At 41.4% G+C, this 23,193-nt stretch overlaps 1 protein-coding gene across 1 annotated transcript; it reads left to right on the plus strand.

Annotated features, from left to right (window-relative positions):
• Positions 1-275: 275 nt before the first annotated feature.
• Positions 276-12,904, plus strand: LOC124137562. Its single transcript, XM_046503910.2, has 3 exons — positions 276-412; positions 6,027-6,417; positions 11,128-12,904. The coding sequence occupies exons 2-3, from the start codon at positions 6,091-6,093 to the stop codon at positions 11,566-11,568; spliced, it is 768 nt and encodes a 255-aa protein (XP_046359866.2). The 5' UTR covers positions 276-412; positions 6,027-6,090; the 3' UTR covers positions 11,569-12,904.
• The last annotated feature ends 10,289 nt before the right edge of the window (positions 12,905-23,193 follow it).

A 23,193-nucleotide genomic window follows, 5' to 3' on the forward strand; every position in this document is an offset into this window, starting at 1 on the left:
TATGGGGCATATATTTGAGCAGTAATTCTCTAGCCTAGTTGACACAGGCTGATTTGAGTCAATATTTGAATTGTGTGATGACCCCAAATTTGTTTCGGTGTCAGATTTTCTGAGAAGAAGATACACAATAACTTTGAAATACAAAAGGGGTTTGTCATACATCCTGTTCTCGTGGAAACACGTTTACATGAATACAAGCAAGTTTACGTGCAGGTTTGCGTCACGACCCGAGTGATGCACAGTCTTCCCATGAGTTGTGGTGGAAAATATTGAAAGGGAGGTAACTCCTGATGGCGTGTATCCTGTGTCGATTGGATTTCACATGCGATCTCATAGTTTGTGTTTGTGTTCGTTTTGCTGTAGTTTTTCTCAACCTCTGTCATGAATTTTTCACCATTAATTGAACATTAAGGTAAGTAAAAGTCGAAACGCCAATGATAAATATATATTTTGGTGAAATTGGTCGTAGTTCTCTGTCTGAAGTTTGCAAACACTTCGTACATAAACGATCGCCAGCTCAGCCGGGGGCTTGTTGGGGAACCAGCGTCTAAATGTGTGGTTTATATATACATATAGGTCAAATGCACGATTGTCCCGATTTCCCACTGGTGATTACGCATTATATTGCTAAAAGCGGTAACTGGTTTCATAACACTGTTGACAAACAATTGTCGCGATTGTTTGGAAATAAAGATAGCTGTTCCAGTTCGACAATGGCCAGCCAATCCGTGTTGTCGCAATGTTTGTCAACATTGTAGGTAATGTCATGACACGTGACATATTCTTAACAATGGGGTAACGTTATGGAATACCCGTCCGCCTTGTGGTTCAATGTCGTATTGTTGGTCGAACACGTATCAGACTAGATCATTACTGAAGAAGAACATAATATTTATGTGTGCGTTACACTATTTTTGTTCGTGTATCGCATTGTTTACACAAACAATCAAATATAATGTACAGCACACATACAATTTATGCTCTTTATGTATCGCATTGTTTAGTACACAAGTATGTGTTCCAACGTTTGCAGTCGAGGTGGAGACATTGTGTAAATTTGATTTCACCGTCTGGAATTGAGAGATTGTATTTGTTGTTTGTTTAAATAAAGGTAGTCATTTGGAGTCATATTATGAATATTGTGGGGCCAGTACATAGACCATTCTGAAGAATTGTTTATAAACAATGGCCAATAATCCCAGAGCTCACTTGGGTCTGCTCACTTATCATGCTTATTAAGCAGAGAAGACTCTGCTCCAGTGGGTGGTCTAGTCACAGACTTTTCTCTTGTTTGCAAACAAACACACTTTTTCTGAAATAACAGCAGACAGGCCTACCGTATTTGACGTAAAAAACGCCCCGCTCTAATAAGCGCCCACGGCTGTATGTGCTAATATATTGGCTAGTGTACAATCCCAATTAGCACCCCTTCCGATTGATCAATGTTCACAAGACTTATTAATTCGCGTACAATACGCACTCGTGTGTTTGTTATATGCACCCTTAATTATGGGTAATTAATTTCTAGAAAAATATGTCTGTCGTACCTAAACATTTCAGGATGTCAGCATTAACCACGAAATGTATCTTTTAACTCTGTTCTTTTTCACCCAAATAATATTCTAATAAGAGCCCCCCTATTTCTAATTTTGAGAGCGCCCTGGGCGCTTATTACGTCGATTACGCTAATTGAAACCTTTCGGTGCGCTTTACATATTGTTTTGAATAATTATACATATACATTACTACAACTGCAACAGTTAGGTGCATGACAATGTATCGTTATACACCAAAGTGACTGCTAGCTCAGGGCTTCGATGACAGCATGTGGAGTATAATATGCAAATGGAAATAGTTTTACACATTTTAGGATATTTTCTCAATTTCATGACATATGTTTGTCTAAATGTGTAGACTCGTCGAAAATGAAATAGATGTTAAACACATTAATAGTGGACTGTGTTAACTGTGATGTTACAGAGGTACTAGGCTGATTTTTTTTGTAATTTGGGGTCCATAAAACATGTTATATAAATTAGGGAGGGGGGTCCTCAGATCTCAGACTTTGTAGTTAGTACTGCTTGAATGACACAATAATGTATACTATGTTTACATTTTCTGTCACATTAATTCACTTCCAATTTGTAGCAAGACTGAAGCTTTGAGAACTGGTACCCGAGAAGGTCCATGGTAGAATAGGTCTTCAGCCAGCCACCCCCGCAGTATAAGGCGACTATGCTTGTCGTTAGAGGCAATTAGCGGGATCGGGTGGGCAGGCTCGCTGACTTGGTTGATGCATGTCATTGTATCCCAATTGCGAAGATCAATGCTCATGCTGACAATCGCTGGATTGTCTGGTCCAGATTATTTACAGACCACTGTCATATAGCTGGAATATTGCTGAGTGCCGCATTACAAAACAAACAAAACAGAATTATAGCTTTCAAGTGCTACTTGTCAATGACGACCATCCTTGACCTCGGCACAATTTAGTTGTCTTGTACACACACATGTGCATGAACATCTTTATGTACGAAATATATGTGAAAACATTTTTGGGCTGTGTATTGGCCAAAAATTTGTATTGCATTTGCAATATATTGCAATATAGGTACTGTAAATGTTGAAATTAACGCGAGCGTGAATTAAATGCGAAAAATGCGAGTGGTTTTGGCTCGCATTGTTAAACATCACATTTATATCAACAATAAGACATTTTGTTTGGCAGAAATACCAACTTAGACATACGCTGAAAACAAACATCACTGTTTATTGAGCAGCACTTGTAACAAGTATATAAACAATGTAATTCAAACACTAATTACATCCTGTGAATTGTCACTGCTGGGGTCATGACAAGAGTTCTACTCACTTATGTCATCACTGATCACACATGCAAGTCCAGACAGACGCCACCCACGTAACACAGTGTCTTTGTTCTTTGCGACTGCGTCAAAGGTCGACACGAGCCAACGGGCATGTATTGTTTTAGCAGAAGTACACTACTCAGCGCTGAAAAAGCAGTTCTATTTGGTGTGTGATTGGATGAATGTAAGGTTGGATTAAGGTGAGGATTCTCCGGTAAACCTGACAGAGGACGTTTTCTTTAGATAACATATCCACTGATGCTTGAGAGGAGGGGGTGTCACATTCATATTGAGTCGCATTTTTGGCAAGGGGCCAGCGTTGCATTCTTTTGGAGATGCATTAATTTCACATTAAATATACAGTATATACTGTGATGCATGTTGCAATTTTTTTTGGACCTGAGGTTTATGACAGTGATTGACACTGATTGTGCACGCAGATCCTATTGTCTACTACTGAAGTAGACCCGTGAAGATTCCGGGGTAGAATAGGTCTTCAGCAACCCATGCTTGCCGTAAAAGGTGACTATGCTTGTCGTAAAAGGCGACTAACGGGATCGGGTGGTCAGGCTCGCTGACTTGGTTGATTCATGTCATCGATCCCAATTGCGTGGATCGATGCTCATGGTATTAATCACTGGATTGTCTGGTCCAGACTTGATTATTTACAGACCACCGTCATATAGCTGGAATACTGCTGAGTGCGGCGTTAAACAACCAACCAACCAACTACTGAAGTAAATATTACGATGTCAAAGTACATCATTTGTGACATAATTTCTGTATAAACTTTAGCATGTTTAGGGTGAGAGATACAAATAATAACAAATGCTGTATTTTGTTACCAATATACCAGAACACAGAAGAAATATGGCTATACACATCATATGAAAAGCATAATGCAGTATAACATTATACTGGTAATACGGTGCAGTCCTAATAATCTTAAGCCTCGTTTTACCTCGTCTCATGCAGTCAGTGAAGTGTTAATATGAAAAGCTAATCCCTGATTCAAACCTTTCCTTGTGCAGAAATTTTATATGGGATATAAGCTATGACAACTGCCAAGGCACATTTGTCCATACAAAACTTGATTCTTTGACTCTTTTCCTTGTATTTCAGTTTGTATTGATACCTATGCACAGTATTTTGTATTGAAGTACACATGCATATACAATGTGAGCGAGTAATGGAGGTCCCTAGCCTGCAGGAAATGTCATTGCTTAATGAAACTGGTTTACTTAATTACTTAACTGGTGCGTTAAATTTTACCTCACTCCCTTGCCTGCAGAAAATGTCATTACTTAATTAAACTGGTTTACTTAATTACTTAACTGGTGCGTTAAATTATAACTCACTCCTTAGCCTGCAGCAAATGTCATTACTTAATATCGATCACTGGATTGTCTGGTCCAGACTTGATTATTTACAGACCGCTGTTATATAGCTGGAATATTGCTGAGTGCCGCATAATACGACAAACAAACAACTAAACATTGCAGGCACAGATAATATACCTCTTAATTTAGGAAATTAAGAACTTTAAACAAAATCCTAATTTTGGACAAAGTCTTGATTTGTTTCCAATCTGCCTGCAAAGGCTGCATAGTTGTTGCCTTCATTGTATTATCTCTGGATTATAGACAGCCAAGGTAAAGCAACAATCACTGACAAATTATTTTTTTTAGATTTCCCTTCAAATTTATAAAAAGATGTGAGGTGGAAGAGATTATGCTTTTTGTAAGTCTTGTTATAAAAAAGGACTGATCATTTTCTGCATGATGTGAAGGATGTGCTTCGATCTTTGCCGCATCATCATGATCACACCAAAAGACGTTAAAAGATGGTACTTGTTGTTACCCTGCCCGATGCTCGGCATTAAGGAGATAAGACATGGACTGGTTGGCTCGGAGTCAGTATACTGTGTCTGAGTGGGGTATTCATGTTAAACTGTGCATCTGTGCTCACTGAAAACCAGCGTCAGTCCGCACTAGTACACCAGAGTCAGTATACTGAGATGTTTAAGACTTGAATTTCTCTTTGTGTGAGTTTTTTGGAGTATGAACCTTCATAGAGTGAGGGCCAAACTGTATGAACGTCGCAGCTTGCGTTCAAACAGTTTGGCCCTCACACTATGAAGGTTCATACTCCAATGAACTCACACAAAGTGAGAGTCAATTCTTATACTTTTTTATATCACTATTTTTCACCTCAAAGGATGTAGACCTGGATCTATAACAATTATATTTAGGATGTGTGACTTCATGTTTACACTGACAGCCATGTAACAACCAGCTGTTTCGCAGATTAAATTGGTTCCTCTAAATGAGAGGTGACATGAGCTTAACATGCTCAACAGGCACAACTTTAGTAGCTTCTGTACAACAAATGTACACAAATAATATCCTCACTAGATGAGAAAGGTCTGTTAAGGACAACCTCAGTAAGTCAGTCACAATGACAGTGCGTCATAATACATTTACATCAAGTATGAGATGTCAAAATGGCCGACATGATTAACGTGATGGGAGAGATTTCAGAATTTTCTAATGAACCTGTGGCTATTACAGGTGTCAGTCATCACAGATCAATTGGCCAATCACTGTAAGGTGAATGTAAAGATGTGTCAAATAGATACTAAGGTACATTCATGAAAAACGTATAAATGTCAAATTGTGTCGTTCATACACTTATAAACACCAGTTTCGCGGTCATGTGACCGACCACTTGTCCAACGGAAAACCGTATATCGTGTAAACTTCAAACTAAAAAATTATTAGTAGATGACCAGGTGGTGGAAACACGAATACATTCATACACGTGAAACACAAGTGTCAATATATGTGGTGTCACGCTAGGCAAGTGACAAGTTCCAATGTGCCTCTGTTCACCCAGCAGGGAATGGGTACCTGATATGTGAGGTGGATGTGAAAACCTTCTAGTACCCATAGGCAGTCTGGGTTGCATACTCCCCAGGGAGTTGAGAATGATAACTGAAATGCTCCACTGGTTCGGGAACAAATAAGCCACAATTGAGCAGATACTTGTGTATATGGATAAATGAGGTATAAATAATATTAATAATCATAATCATAATCATGATAATCATGATAATCATGATAATCATGATATTAATTTTATCACTTGTGATTCTTGCAGGATGACAGTCTGAGAGGATTTTGCACCAGGACGCACAAGTAGGAAATAGATTTTACGCTGACAAATGATTAATCATCCGTCAAGCTCTTCCAATATGGCTACTTCTTCTCTTCCTTTTGACGCTCCAATTTCTCCACCATCATACGAGGAAGCAGTTCAGTCGCCCGCTCCAGAGATTCCCAGAATTGAAATTGCAAGCAATGATGAACCACCGCCTTCTTACACTGAGGCTACTAAGGATGATGTGTACCCCAGCAGTTATCTCCCTTCTGATCAGCCAGAAGTGCAGAGCACGAATGACCTCACAGGACTAATTATTGTTAGCATAGAAAGGGCTGATCGCCCCCGGCAAGGGAGGTCACCGGGACTTTTGCATCAAACCGCAACACAGGTAATGTCAGGATCCTGGGTGGTGTATAAATTGTATTTGTAATGTGTCTGTGGTCTGTAATGTGAATTATTATCCCCCGCCACGAAGTGGAAGGGGGATATAGGAATGGGTGTCGTCCGTCTGTCCTTCCGTCCGTCCGTCCTTCCGTCACATTTCGTTTCCGGAGCAGATCTTGAAAACCGTACCTTATTTCTTCACCAAACTTGGCACATAGATAGATCTAGTGGTAAACTGGTGCCTGTTGATAGTTTGGGATTTTTAAAAAAATTATTTTTCGAGTTTCCATGGCAACAACTTTGATTTAGACTGAAAATGGCGGTAGTCCTCGTTTCCGGAGCAGATCTTGAAAATCCCCCGCCACGAAGTGGAAGGGGGATATAGGAATGGGTGCCGTCCGTCTGTCCTTCCGTCCATCCGTCCGTCCGTCACATTTCGTTTAAGGAGTAGATCTTGAAAACCGTACCATATTTCTTCACCAAACTTGGCACAGAGATAGATCTAGTGGTGAACTGGTGCCTTTTGATAGTTTAGGATTTTTAAAAAAGTTATTTTTTGAGTTTCCATGGCAATGACTTTGATTTAGACTGAAAATGGTGGTAATCCTCGTTTCCGGAGCAGATCTTGAAAACCGTACCATATTTCTTCACCAAACTTGGCACATAGATAGATCTAGTGGTAAACTGGTGCCTTTTGATAGTTTGGGATTTTTAAAAACAATATTTTTTGAGTTTCCATGGCAATGGCTTTGATTTAGACTGAAAATGGTGGTAGTCCTCGTTTCTGGAGCAGATCTTGAAAACCGTACCATTTTTCTTCACCATATTTTGCACATTGATAGGTCTAGTGGTGAAATGGTGCCTTTTGATAGTTTGGGATTTTAAAAAAAGTTATTTTTCGAGTTTCCATGGCAACGACTTTTGATTTAGACTGAAAATGGCAGTAGTCCTCGTTTCTGGAGCAGATCTTGAAAACCGTACCATATTTTTTCATCATACTTGGCACATAGATAGGTCTAGTGGTGAACTGGTGCCTTTGGATAGTTTTGGATTTTTTTTAAAAGTCATTTTTTGAGTTTCCATGGCAACAACTTTGATTTAGACTGAAAATGGAGGTAGTCCTCGTTTCCGGAGCAGATCTTGAAAAACGTAGTATATTTCTTTACAAAAAGGCCCAGTGAACATAGTTTACAGGAGCTAATGCATTGCACACATCTGACATGTCATATTGGCGGGGGATGTGAGTATTTCATGCTTGTTAAAAATAAGAACAGTAATAGTAAGGTGTATTTACAGATCCATCAGTTGTAGCATGCTCAAAGTGCTAACATTTATTATTACTCTTGGTCAGTCAATGTGTGCAGACAAATTTGATTCTCAGCTCCCTGCCTTATGAGGAGCTTTAAAGCTTACAGTTACATCACAGTCACACTACCACCTCATCCCCGTGGGGTTTCCGAGTGAGTGAGTGAGTGAGTGAGTGAGTGAGTGACTTAGGTTTGACACTGCTTTTAACAGTATTCCAGTTATATCATGGCGTGTCAGCTTAATGTGGAAGGAAAGCCCGAAGTGATGCAGGTCTCGAGCAGGGGTATGGTGCTGACAAACCTAGGAAAATAATCGGGGCAACCAGTATTTGAACCCACAATCATAGGATTCTGGCAGGCCCAAGGGACTCAACTCTGCACAGCGAATCGTGGCGCCTTAGACGACTGGGCCACCCGTGTCCCCTTTGGGTTTCCGAGTTAGAATAGGTACCCGTCAACCAATACTGGATATAAGCGACGATTTAATGGATCTGGTGATTTGGTTCATGGAATGTCATTGTACCCTGATGACTTGGATTGTTGTTCACAATATCAATCACTAGACTGTCTGGTCCAAACTCGATTCCTTACTGAATGCCATCATATAGCTGGAGTATTGGTAAGTGCGGCATAAAACAAACACAATCTTGTGGCATTGTAGGAAGACAAATAGTTGTCCATTGGATGTTTACTACAGCGGTTTCCCTGGATATTAATTAATTATTACATTATGATCTGGATTATGTGGATAAAAAAGCAATTTTGCCCACATAAAACCTCATTAGTGAGATATAGTTTGATAGGGTATGATATTCAGAGCTCCAAGTAACTTGTGGAGCAACTGAGTTTTTATTTTACTCTTGGGTTTCTATCTTAATGGGGTTATTACATTTCCATTAGATTACCATTATTTTTTCACACATCTATTCATCACTCTATTGGGTATTCCGCAACATTAGTGAACATTTTAAGATTTAAAAAAAGTTTTAAAAAGTAGTTAATTAGCTCATAATTGGGTTTTGGATATTAGCTCCTTTGTACTCATGCTGAAAAAGCTTCATTGGGTATTTACACATGATGTTTTAAAACATTTGACTTTTTCATTTAATGCATGCGTTTCTGTACGCAAGTTAATTGAAAGTATTTTTTACTTATCCTGCATTACTATGCATTAAGGAGTAATGCAGGATAAGTATACAAATGTAAAAAATGTTTAGATTTTACTAAAATTGGGTTTTGAATATTTTTTGGGGGTGTTTTATGCAAATACGCTGCTTATCTGTAGTTCTGATATTTCATATGCTTTATTAATACAATACATATAATACATCAAGATGTATTAAGATTTAAAAAAGATGGAGATCAGGTTGTCAGTATGCAGTAGTATGACAATACAAACCATCTGTGAGGGACTACTTTGTGTTAAAAAATGCGCTTCATGTTGCAATCCATGGAAAAGTGTTACCAAATCATATCTTATGAATGCCTTATCGTGAGTTTGAATCCCAAATTTGCCTTGATTATGTTTCTAGGTTTGTCAGGACAGTAGCAGTGCTCCTACCAATGCTGATTTTTCACCATCTTCCCGAGGCAAGGGAGTTAACTGGCTATAAAAGTCCAGTTTCCACCCTTACCGAACTAGGCTGGAATTCCTGGGCTCGACCGTAGTGCCACCAGTGGTTATTACGAGTTATGTTCCTTCTAAGCCTCTCCTGGGGGCACGGGTGGCCCAGTCGTCTAAGGCGCCGCGATTCGCTGTGCAGAGTTGCATCCCTTGGGCATGCCAGAAACCTATGATTGTGGGTTCGAATCCCGGTTCGCCCTGATTATGTTTCTAGGTTTGTCAGCACCATACCCGTGCTCGTGGGTTTCACCAAAGTGGTAAACGTCTGAGACCTGCGTCACTTCAAGCTTTCCTCCCACATTAAGCTGACACGCCGTGATATAACTGGAATACTGTTAAAAGCGGCGTTACGCCAAACTCACTCACTCACTCTAAGCCTCTCCTATGGACAAATCAGATTCCACCTCTTGTATCACTTGCATTTGTTTCAAACAAAATGGTGGCGCCCAGTCAAAACGATAGTCTTACATAGCGAAGTGCATCAAATCATGTGAGCACCTTGATTAAAAACATGAATAGACTTGGAAAATATCTGTTGACAACGAGTTCGCGGTGCACATGCTTTGCAAATCCTGCAATCGACAGAAATCTGCACGACATTTTACAAACCGGATTTCGATTTCGGTGCGCGATTTTGATCGGACTATGCATAGACTCGTTAGCCCAGCCAAAATGTAACTCCATAATACCAGCCTAGTTCGGCAAGGGTGGAAACTGGACTTTTATAGTCAGTTAACTCACTTGCCTCGGGAAGATGATTTTTCACTGGCCTTCACAATCTCTGTCAAAGTGCACGTTGTGGACGTTTTTATACCCCTAGATCCCAAATCATTATCGATAAGTAGGCCAAATAGTTTGATTGAAAATGCATTTTGTCAAAAGTGATGAACTGGAAAACCCAATTGAGTCTAGACTGGCTGCTGTTGTGATTATTGCAATATTGAGAAATATTGAATTGATAATATTTTCCAGTTCATATTCATGTAAGTTACAATATTGTGTAGTTACTACCTTCAGTTACATGTCCATGTTGTATTCAGATCAGATATAACAACAATCAATAATTCCTTGACACTTGATATATTGATTATGTGATCAGTTGCCAGCACTCTTGCCAAGCCAGTTCATCATCTGAAGTTGTTTTTTGTGGTCACTTATTTCATGCATTTGCTTTTTGATAAAAGTAACACAAAAGTCTTCAGGTGCTTGTTTTGCCTGTGAAAAATTAAATTCTCGAATCTGCATGATCATTATGATTAACTATTGAAAGTGTCACATGACATGTATCATTTGAGGATTCACCATCTTCCTGAGGCATTGGCTTTAACTGACATTTATGGAAAATATTATTATTTTATTTTCAATAAGCAGTATTTTAATGGGCTTTATGTTCAATATCTTTTTACTTTTATGGTCGTGTTTATCAATAATACACTGAGCTCCTCAACTCAGCATCAGCCCCCCTCATTAGTCAGAAGCATCGGGGTAGACGATCCGGGGTAGAATAGGTCTTCAGCAACCTATGCTTGCTACAATAGGTAACTGTTTTTGTCGTAAGAGGCGACTTACGGGATCTAGTGGTCAGGCTTGCTGACTTGGTTAATGTCATGGTATTCCAATTGCGTGGATCGAGCTCATGATGTCAATCACTGGACTGTCTGGTCCAGACTCGATTATTTACAGACCGACGTCATATAGCTGGAATATTGCTGAGTGTGGCGTTAAACAACAAACAAACAAACAAACAAACAAAATCCTTCAACTCTTGCAATGTTTATTTCAGAACCGGTCACAACCAAGAAGAGATAGTTCTGGACGAGGAAGTTCTCCATCTGACCCTCGGGCACAAACTGCAGCCCGAAAGAAGTGGTCAGTCTGTCTACTTGGAGCAATAATGGGAGTGTTTGTTGTCGCGGGACTCATTGCTGCCTCTGTGCTTCGACACTATCCGTCATCCTCTCACGGCTCAACCAACCAGGAACCAACATTTAAGTTTGACTATCCTACAGTTGATCCAGCAATTTTAAAAGAACTTGACAACGTGAAAAAAGATAGAGACTTTTTAAAAACAATTTTTTCAACAAACAAGCCCTCCTACTATTTTGATATGTTTGGACATGACACTACTCCAGATCCTTTTTCTGGGTGGAATCAAATCTCAAAATGGAAAACGGAAAAACCTTCGACATTTGAAGAAGAAATCAAGAATTTGGAAAAAGAGTAAATGGCAAAAAGCAATTTAAGAATCCTTGAGTACTTCCACGGATCCATTCTGAATGAACTATTGGTGTCCGATGAACTTTGACTGGTGACATTGACAATTGTCCATTTTGATAGAAGTATGTTGGCAATACTTTTATAATATGAGTTATGGTATATATCTCCATGCGAAATATTCCTGATATTTAGATGTCGTGGTGATTTCATACATACATTTTTTTTGTCTGAAAGGATCTTCATATATCTGTGCTGTTCAAAGCAGCATGGAACCAAACTCAGTGTCTGCCACTCATATACATGTGAGGGCAGTAGGCAAGGTGTTTGTTTGTATGGTTATGTAATCAGAGTTAATGTCCCCACTTTGCTACTAATGTTTGAACCTATTGGTATCCTCTTCAGTATTGCTGAAACTGACTAAACGTTCAAAACATTCAATGACTCTTGTGGTCAGTATTTGGCTCTGAAGAATTTCTAAAAACTTTGAAAAATGTTTTTTGGCAGTAAAGTGCCACAGTTTTTAAAAAAATATATTCTTAAATGACTTTCTGTAGCAGCTCTGACATATTTTTCAGGAACATTACTAAAAGTGGCATAAGACCTTAATATATTCTAGAAAAAAATAAATTTGAATTAGTCCACACAGTTCTCTTATGTATTTCCCAGCAATATTAAAATATGCAAGATTGTCCAATTAACATGATTAATACTACACCTACACATATATTCACTCAATAGATGTGCGTTATACATGTTTTCTGGCCGTTTGGAAATTTGCAATATCTTCTCATGCATGACCCCATGGAGACCATGTCAAACCCTTGGATACAATGCCTACTACAGCAGGGGCTTGCTATTACACAGAGAGATACTGGCATACTCTGCCTGACACACAGGTACTGCACACCGATTCAAGAATATACTTTCACGGGCAGTTTCAGGTGTGATATATTTTGATATATTTTTATATATTTGGACAAATAATAAATAATTATTTTCCTTCAATCTGATACTTCATATGGACAGCTAACATGATGGCATGCTTTGGGGTTGTCTGAAAGGAATAGGTTAGAGTTGTGTTCGGGAGAAGTTCTTACAAAGATTCTGCACTGACCTTGAACTTGAAAAATATTTAAACATTATTATAGAATGTTTGTACTTTGGGCATATGGCAGTAAATAAATGCATATCTGTTAGCAAATTATTTGAAAATATATACCGCACTTACGGAGTAGAGGACAGCCGATTCTTTCATATGACTATAGTTAATGTTGTTATGAGGCGACCATGCTTGTCGTAAGAGGCGACTAACGGGATCGGGTGGTCAGGCTCGCTGACTTGGTTGATGCATGTCACCGTATCCCAATTGTGTGGATTGATGCTCATGATGTCAATCACAGGATTGTCTGGTCCAGACTCGATTATTTACAGACCGCCGTCATATAGCTGGAATATTGCTGAGTGCGGCGTTAAACAACAAACAACAACAACAACAACAACATTATCATGATTATGTTATTGTTGCATGACAGATTAACAATAGTTGTACGAAAGAATCAGGTGTTCTTTACTCCTTTAGAGCAGTGTATATGTTCATGCATGACAGGAGGGGCACGGGTGGCCCAGTCGTCTAAGGTGCCGCGATTCGCTGTGCAGAGTTGCGTCCCTTGGAACGCCAGAAACCTATGATTGTGGGTTCGAATCCCGGTTCGCCCCGATTATGTTTCTAGGTTTGTCAGCACCATACCTGTGCTCGTGGGTTTCACCGAACTGGTAAACATCTGAGACCTGCATCACTTCGGGCTTTCCTCCCACATTAAGCTGACACGCCGTGATATAACTGGAAAACTGTTAAAAGCGGCGTTAAACCAAACTCACTCACTCACTCACATGCATGACAGGATGACAGTAATCATATAAAAAGATTGGGCTTTAACTTCTTTTGAGTAGTATAAACTCTTTTATTTGGTTTATATTTTTACTTAGTCTCACTGAAATTTTCAGGTGGTGTTTAATCTTAGCTCAGGTGTATGATTATTGAATGTGCTGATAGTATTGTTGATGATCTGTAGGTGAGGAGAGCATGTTGTTGCACAAGCTAGCAGGCACATGTTCATTACTGCCAGGCCCAGTCATCACATTTGCTCATGGCACGCCAGAAACCAGATTATCCTCTTCCCAAGGCAAGGGATTTAACTGACTCTAAAAGTCCAGTTTCCACCCTGGGCTGGAATTTGTGGACTCAATCGTAGTGCACCAGTGGCTTTTACGAGTTTTGTCCCTTCTCTTCCCCTCCTATTGACCAATCAGATTCCACCTCTCATGTCACTTGCGTTTGATTTAAAACAAAATGGTGGCACTCAGTAAAGATGATCTGATCGATGATCAAGATATAGATTGTAATAAATTAAATCTTACCTTGCTAATTGCATCAAATTACATGAGCACATTGTTTAAAAACATGAAAAGATTTGGAAAATATCTCTCGATGCCCAGTTGATGGTACACATCTTTTTGTAAATCCTGCAGTCGACCGAAATCTGCACGTTGAAATCCATGTTGTTTACGAACAGGATGTCGATTTTGTGATGCGATTTTGATTGGACTATGCATAGACTTGTTAGTCAGCCAAATTATTACTCCATAATTTCAGCCTAGTTCGGCAAGGGTGGAAACTGGACTTTTACAGTCGATTAACTCTCTTGCCTCAGGGGATGATGATTGTGGGTTCGAATCCCGGTTTGCCTCGATTCTGTTTCGATGTCTGTCAGCACCATACCAGTGCCTGTTGGGCTTTCCTCCCACATTTATTAAGCTAACATGCTGTGATATAACTGGAATACTTGTGCTGAGATGAGTCCAAATTTACTACCCGGGTACCCACACCCCTATTACCCGACCCTTCCCGGGTACCCGCTGTTGGTGTCATGAGATAGGTACAAAATGCCCGATTGGGAATAGTTTGACCATAGCCCTGGTAAAATGTATTTAGATACAGGTATAAAATGATCTGATCATGCATACACTGAAGTTGACTGAAGTTTTATCTTTATTCAAACATATAAAGGTCAGAAGGAATGGGTGCATAGTCAGTAGGAAATGCGAACATAAGTGACTTGTAGTGTAACAGTAGAGTTCTAGATATTTTTTGTCATTAAACAATACATCATGTGACTAACCACAGGTATGGGTAGTCCTGTGGGTACCTGGGTCCTCCTCAGTACCCACTGGACCCGAGTACCTGAGTTACCCGTCTCATCCCTAATTGTGTTTCATTTAATGTTTGCAGGAAATCAATGGCATTTTTATTTGTGGTTTTAGTGCTTTAGGTATTACCTTTGATGTAAGCCCTGTGATATTATGGTCTTTTGATAAAAGCCATCTTGTATGACCTCTTGATCTAAGCCCTGTGGTTTGGCCTTTTGATATAAGGCTTGTGGTGAGGCCTGTTGATATGAGCCAGTGGTATAACCCTTTAACATAAGCCAGTGGTATAACCCTTTAACATAAGCCAGTGGTATAACCCTTTAACATAAGCCAGTGGTATGACCCTTTAACATAAGTCAGTGGTATAACCCTTTAACATAAGCCAGTGGTATAACCCTTTAACATAAGCCAGTTGCATAGCCCTTTGATATAAGCCAGTGGCATAACCCTTTGACATATACCAGTGGTATGGCCCTTTGACATAAGCCAGTGGTATAACCCTTTAACATAAGCCAGTGGTATAACCCTTTAACATAAGCCAGTGGTATAACCATTTAACATAAGCCAGTTGCATAGCCCTTTGACATAAGCCAGTGATATGGTCCTTTGACATAAGCCAGTAGTATGGCCCTTTGACATAAGCCAGTGGCATGGCCCTTTGACATAAGCCAGTGGTATAACCCTTTGACATAAGCCAGTAGTATGGCCCTTTGACATTAGCCAGTGGCATGGCCCTTTGACATTAGCCAGTGGCATAACCCTTTGACATAAGCCAGTGGTATAACCCTTTAACATAAGCCAGTTGCATAACCCTTTGACATAAGCCAGTGGTATGGCCCTTTGACATAAGCCAGTGGCATAGCCCTATGATACGAGCCTTGTAATATGGTCTCCTCAATATGACCTAACATATAGCCTTTGGCCATAAGCTTATGGTGGCTGCATCCCTATTATATTGCCTGATCATAAACGTTCTCTCGTAGGGCCTCTAAAGTTAGTAAGCTTTACATTTCAACACCACAGTGTTGTTTGAAGTCGGTTACTGTGCGAAACAGGCAATTTCTACCAAGTGGGAATCCTGTTTGCGTGACCCTGACCTGTGGTATGGCTTGGTGTGACATGTTTAAATGAATTCTCACTGATGTTAGTACAATCAGGTACTATTGGGGCATGCTGATCGTCATATATTTTATACTTGTATTAATACCAGCTGTGTGTATTTGAACATATGTTTGCTTTTCTTGGATATGTTTTGACAATAACCGTTCATCAACCGTGCTTGAACAATGATAAGCTTGGCTATTTCAACAATGCACATTTTGTTGACAGAGGGAGACACTAAATATGTCAAATATCAGTAAAACAAGTCACTTATTTGCCTTCATTCAACAATGGGGGTGGTGGGGTGGCCTAGTGGTTAAAGTGGTCGCTTGTTATCATGAAGGCCCGGCTTTGATTCCCCATGGGGGTGGTGGGGTAGCCTAGTGGTTAAAGTGGTCGCTTGTTATCATGAAGGCCCGGGTTCGATTCCCCACAGGGGCGGTTGGGTAGCCCAGTGGTTAAAGCATTCGCATGTCACGCCGAAGACCCGGGTTCGATTCCTGACATGGGTACAATGTGATTTTGCTGGAATATGTCTAGAAGCGGCGTAAAACCATACTCACTCACTCACTCAATTCCCCACATGGGTACAATGTGTCCCTTGTCGTGATATTGCTGAAATATTGCTAACAGTGGCGTCATTCCATACTCACTGCCCACTCATTCAGTATCGAGCATTTTTTGTGTTGAATGGATAATCATTGTTTATGAAAGCACCAGCCCTAAATTTAATAAATTTCACAAAAAATTAAAGTTTGATAATAGTTTTTGTTTTATGTGGATGGAAGTAGTCCTTTGACCTGTTGAAGAAATTCAATAAAAATTTCTTCCATAACTTATTATTTCACAAGCTGACTATGCTCTTTAGAAATTACTTTAGTGTGTGTAAAGAGGTTTGCTTTTGTAATGACATCAGTTTGAATGTGGACTGCATTATATGTCATGTCTGAAATATTTTTATAATCATTAAATGATAACTGGTTCTATCTGCATATCAAATGGAAAGTTGAGAGAGGTATTGTAGAGAAATGTTTTATTCATGTTTAATGTGTTAACCTCTGAACCATAACTCTAAATCATTATTGACTTATGATTTTTACGCCAACCATTACATATAGTCAATATTTGACAGACAGTGTTTTCCAAGCCTGGAGTAATATATGTACATATTCAACTTTAACTATTGTTATTGCTAAGTAGAGATTAGTTGGTGCACTCTTGGATGGGTTCTTTAATTATTGCTGAGTGAGGCATCAAACAAACAAACAAACAAATGAAACATTAGAACATAACACTTTTTGTAAATATTTTTTTTTAAGTAACATCTTTTATTGCCATGTTATTTAGTCAGTGTGTGAATATGGTAAAGCCATTATTAATCCATTTAAAAAAAAAAAGAATTATTAAAAACTCCCAGATTCACAATAATGAGACAGTGCTACCGAAATCTTAGTTTGAGAACTTTTTTTGTACCTTAAATGAGGGGATTATGGGTAGGATAAAGAACGTCTGAGGGTTTTATGATATTTAAGACTGTATCTGCGGGTTTAAACCGATTGGCATCAGCGCCAAGGTTTTATCCCAAGGATGAGAGTTTGAAATGTCATAAATACCCGGGGGGGAGTGTTTTATCTAACTTATAAACCAAGAAAGAAACTTAAAACAACATTTATCAACATTTAAATGTTTCAAACATACTTTCCATGAACCTTAGGAAACGGGCGTAAAGTGTCTGATGTTGGTACTTGAAAATGACATTCTTAAAAGCATTGTGATTTATCAGTGCCTCTGTAGCCTAGTGGTACAGATACGAAGATACGAAGGTTGCGTGTTCGATCCTCGGGAATATAAAGAAAACATTTGTCATTTGATTTTACATTTCATGATGTGCTAAAATTCAAAATAAATTTCTAGCAAGAAACGTTTGTTACAATCTAAACAGAAGTTGTGTTAATAAAATACACGGGATATTATATAAAATCCCGGGGATATCATATAAAATCCTTGAGTTATTATATTAAAATCCCAGGGATGTTACAACGTCCCTGTTTATGAGATTTAACCCGACTGGTGAACAATGGGATGACGTCACTGGAGGCTATGTATATAGGGAACTTGTAGAGACTGTAGAGACCGTTACTTGAAAAGTGATATGTACAAAAAGACAATGAAAAGTCGTGTTATTGGGAGGAGGAATTGAGACAAGGCTGTGATTGGTGTTACTTGTGAGATCTCTCCTCATGTTTTGGCGACAAGGTTTCATGTTGTGTTAACACTTTGTTCATTTAATATAAATGAAGTCCTCATGTTGGATTTTTAAAATAAAAATTGTTAATAACTTTGTCTGTGTTTTGCATTCTTTGTCCATGATGTATTCACCATGCACATGCTATTTCATGTTTTTGATTGGACGCAGAAGTCCAGGTTTTGGAAAACAAGAAGATGGAAGCCTCAACAACACCACCAGGTTTTGTTTTGTATCTGCGGCTAATTTCTAAATATACCCAACAATAGATTTTAATCCATATAACTTACATTAATCGTTATCGGACCAGTGACTTGATCTGATTGATATGTCGTTACTTATTTAACTGTACATGAAGTTAATGTTCTCCATTCAAATGTAACATATATTCAACAAGAACACTCTTAACATCTTTACTTTTCAGACTTTAGCTTTTGAAATAATTTGGTTGTCATAATTTATTGAAATAAAACCATTAGAACAATGATGATGTGACAAAACATATTGGATCTATTTGCATTCAAACTATTAAGATAATAGTTTCTGTCTTATATTCAAAGAGAAAAATTGACTTTTCCAAGAATACTTCAGGTTTACGGTCCTAAAACATACTGGGTATGAATAGCAATGGGGGATGAGAATGATGGTGGTGTAGGGGATGGGACTGATGGTGATATAGGGGATGGGACTGATGGTGGTGTAGGGGATGGGACTGATGGTGGTGTAGGGGATGAGACTGATGGTGATGTAGGGGATGAGACTGATGGTGGTGTAGGGGATGGGACTGATGGTGGTGTAGGGGGTGAGACTGATGGTGGTGTAGCTGATGTAACTGATGTTGGTGCAAGGGATGGGACTGATGTTGGTGTAGGGGATGGGACTGATGGTGATGTAGGGGATGAGACTGATGGTGGTGTAGGGGATGAGACTGATGGTGGTGTAGGGGATGGGACTGATGGTGGTGTAGGGGATGAGACTGATGGTGATGTAGGGGATGAGACTGATGGTGGTGTAGGGGATGGGACTGATGGTGGTGTAGGGGGTGAGACTGATGGTGGTGTAGGGGATGAGACTGATGGTGATGTAAGGGATGAGACTGATGGTGATGTAGCTGATGTAACTGATGTTGGTGTAGGGGATGGGACTGATGGTGATGTAGGGGATGAGACTGATGGTGATGTAGGGGATGGGACTGATGGTGGTGTAGGGGATGGGACTGATGGTGGTGTAGGGGGTGAGACTGATGGTGGTGTAGGGGATGAGACTGATGGTGGTGTAGGGGATGGGACTGATGGTGATGTAGGGGATGAGACTGATGGTGGTGTAGGGGGTGAGACTGATGGTGGTGTAGGGGATGGGACTGATGGTGATGTAGGGGATGGGACTGATGGTGGTGTAGGGGGTGAGACTGATGGTGATGTAGGGGATGGGACTGATGGTGATGTAGGGGATGAGACTGATGGTGATGTAGGGGATGAGACTGATGGTGATGTAGGGGATGGGACTGATGGTGGTGTAGGGGGTGGGACTGATGGTGATGTAGGGGATGAGACTGATGGTGATGTAGGGGATGAGACTGATGGTGATGTAGGGGATGGGACTGATGGTGGTGTAGGGGGTGGGACTGATGGTGATGTAGGGGGCGAGACTGATGGTGATGTAGGGGATGAGATTGATGGTGGTGTAGGGGATGGGACTGATGGTGATGTAGGGGATGGGACTGATGGTGGTGTAGGGGGTGGGACTGATGGTGGTGTAGGGGGTGAGACTGATGGTGATGTAGGGGATGAGACTGATGGTGGTGTAGGGGGTGAGACTGATGGTGGTGTAGGGGATGAGACTGATGGTGATGTAGGGGATGAGACTGATGGTGATGTAGGGGATGGGACTGATGGTGGTGTAGGGGGTGGGACTGATGGTGATGTAGGGGGTGAGACTGATGGTGATGTAGGGGATGAGACTGATGGTGGTGTAGGGGATGGGACTGATGGTGGTGTAGGGGATGGGACTGATGGTGGTGTAGGGGGTGGGACTGATGGTGGTGTAGGGGGTGAGACTGATGGTGATGTAGGGGATGAGACTGATGGTGGTGTAGGGGGTGAGACTGATGGTGGTGTAGGGGATGAGACTGATGGTGATGTAGGGGATGAGACTGATGGTGATGTAGGGGATGGGACTGATGGTGGTGTAGGGGGTGAGACTGATGGTGATGTAGGGGATGGGACTGATGGTGATGTAGGGGATGAGACTGATGGTAGTGTAGGGGATGGTGCTGATGATGATGTAGGGGATGGGACTGATGGTGGTGTAGGGAGGAGACTGATGGTGATGTAGGGGATGAGACTGTTCCTGGGACTGTTGGAATGACGGTGTTTAAGGGGGTGAACTGTCAGGATGATGGTGGTAAAGGGGTGAGGCTGTCAGGATGATGGTGGTAAAGGGGATGGGACTGTTTGGATGATTGTGGTAAAGGGGTTGGACTGTTAGGATGATGGTGGTAAAGGGGTGGGATTGTTGGGGTGATGGTGGTAAAGGGGTGGGACTGTTGGGATGATGGTGTAAAGTGGTGGGACTGTCAGGATGAAGGTGGTAAAGGGGTGGGACTGTCAGGATGATGGTGGTAAAGGGGGTGGGACTTTTAGGGTGATGGTGGTAAAGGGGATGGGACTGTTTGGATGATGGTGGTAAAGGGATGGGACTGTAAGGATGATGGTGGTAAAGGTGATTGGGACTGTTGGGATGATGGTGGTAAAGGGGTTGGACTTTTAGGATGATGGTGGTAAAGGGGTGGGACTGTTGGGATGATGGTGGTAAAGGGGGTGGGACTTTTAGGGTGATGGTGGTAAAGGGGATGGGACTGTTGGGATGATGGTTGTAACGGGGTTGGACCTTCAGGATGATGGTGGTAAAGGGGGTGGGACTGTTAGGATGATGGTGGTTAAGGGGTGGGACTGTTTGGATGATGGTGGTAAATGGATCGGACTTTCAGGATGATGGTGGTAAATGGATGGGACTGTCAGGATGATGGTGGTAAAGGGATGGGACTGTTAGGATGATGGTTGTAACTGGGTTGGACCTTCAGGATGATGGTGGTAAAGGTGGTGGGACTGTTAGGATGATGGTGGTTAAGAGGTGGGACTGTTGGGATGATGGTGGGTAATGGGTCGGACTTTCAGGATGATGGTGGTAAAGGGATGGGACTGTTGGGATGATAGTGGTAAAGGGGTGGGATTCTTGGGATGATGGTGGTTAAGGGGTGGGACTGTCAGAATTATGGTTGTAAAGTGGATGGGACTGTTAGGATGATGGTGGCAAAGGGATGGAACTGTTGGGATGATGGTGGTAAAGGGGTGGGACTGTCAGGATGAAGGTGGTAAAGGGGATGGGACTGTTGGGATGATTATGGTAAAGGGCTTGGACTTTTAGGATGATGGTGGTAAAGGGGTGGGACTGTTGGGATGATGGTGGTAAAGGGGGTGGGACTGTCAGGATGATGGTGGTAGAGGGGGTGGGACTTTTAGAATGATGGTGGTAAAAGGGATGGGACTGTTGGGATGATGGTGGTATAAGGGATGGGACTGTTGGGATGATGGTGGTAAAGGGGGTGAGACTTTTAGGATGATGGTGGTAAAGGGGATGGATCTTCAGGATGATGGTGGTAAAGGGGTGGGACTGTTAGGATGATGGTTGTTAAGGGGTGGGACTGTTGGGATGATGGTGGTTAAGGGGTGGGAATGTTGGTATGATGGTGGTAAAGGGGTGGGATTGTTGTGATGATGGTGGTTAAGGGGTGGAACTGTCAGAATTATGGTTGTAAAGGGGATGGGAATGTTGGGATGATGGTGGTAAAGTGGTCGGGACTGTTGGAATGAAGGTGGTAAAGGGGTGGGACTGTTGGAATGATGGTGGTAAAGGGTTCGGGGCTTTTAGGATGATTGTGGTAAAGTGGTGGGACTGTTTGGATGATGGTGGTTAAGGGGTGGGACTGTTGGGATGATGGTGGTTAAGGGTTGGGACTGTTGGAATGATGGTGGTAAAGGGATGGGACTGTTGGGATGATGGTGGTAAAGTGGTCGGGACTGTTGGGATGATGGTGGTAAAGGGATGGGACTGTTGTGATGATGGTGGTAAAGGGATGGGACTGTTTGGATGATGGTGGTAAAATGGTGGGACTATTGGAATGACGGTGGTAAAGGGGTGGGACTGTTGGGATGATGGTGGTAAAGGGGTGGGACTGTTGGGATGATGGTGGTAAAGGGGTGGGACTGTCAGGATGAAGGTGGTAAAAGGGTTGGACTGTTGGGATGATGGTGGTAAAGGGGTCGGGCTGTTGGGATGATGGTTGTAATGTGGTGGGAATGTTGGGATGATGGTGGTAAAGTGGTCGGGACTGTTGGAATGAAGGTGGTAAAGGGGTGGGACTGTTGGAATGATGGTGGTAAAGGGTTCGGGACTTTTAGGATGATTGTGGTAAAGTGGTGGGACTGTTTGGATGATGGTGGTTAAGGGGTGGGACTGTTGGGATGATGGTGGTTAAGGGTTGGGACTGTTGGAATGATGGTGGTAAAGGGATGGGACTGTTTGGATGATGGTGGTAAAATGGTGGGACTATTGGAATGACGGTGGTAAAGGGGTGGGACTGTTGGGATGATGGTGGTAAAGGGGTGGGACTGTTGGGATGATGGTGGTAAAGGGGTGGGACTGTCAGGATGAAGGTGGTAAAAGGGTTGGACTGTTGGGATGATGGTGGTAAAGGGGTCGGGCTGTTGGGATGATGGTTGTAATGTGGTGGGAATGTTGGGATGATGGTGGTAAAGTGGTCGGGACTGTTGGAATGAAGGTGGTAAAGGGGTGGGACTGTTGGAATGATGGTGGTAAAGGGTTCGGGACTTTTAGGATGATTGTGGTAAAGTGGTGGGACTGTTTGGATGATGGTGGTTAAGGGGTGGGACTGTTGGGATGATGGTGGTTAAGGGTTGGGACTGTTGGAATGATGGTGGTAAAGGGATGGGACTGTTGGGATGATGGTGGTAAAGTGGTCGGGACTGTTGGGATGATGGTGGTAAAGGGATGGGACTG

Source organism: Haliotis rufescens, unplaced genomic scaffold, assembly GCF_023055435.1.
Source record: "Haliotis rufescens isolate VD_foot unplaced genomic scaffold, xgHalRufe1.0.p SCAF_19, whole genome shotgun sequence".
NCBI classification, from domain to species: domain Eukaryota; kingdom Metazoa; phylum Mollusca; class Gastropoda; order Lepetellida; family Haliotidae; genus Haliotis; species Haliotis rufescens.

What these genes read in the sequence shown, in the direction of transcription:
- LOC124137562 (XM_046503910.2), top strand. Translation starts at nt 6,091, where the DNA reads ATGATTAATCATCCGTCAAGCTCTTCCAATATGGCTACTTCTTCTCTT. An exon ending in TGCATCAAACCGCAACACAG is followed by an intron (nt 6,418 to 11,127) that starts GTAATGTCAGGA and finishes TGTTTATTTCAG; the next exon opens with AACCGGTCACAACCAAGAAG.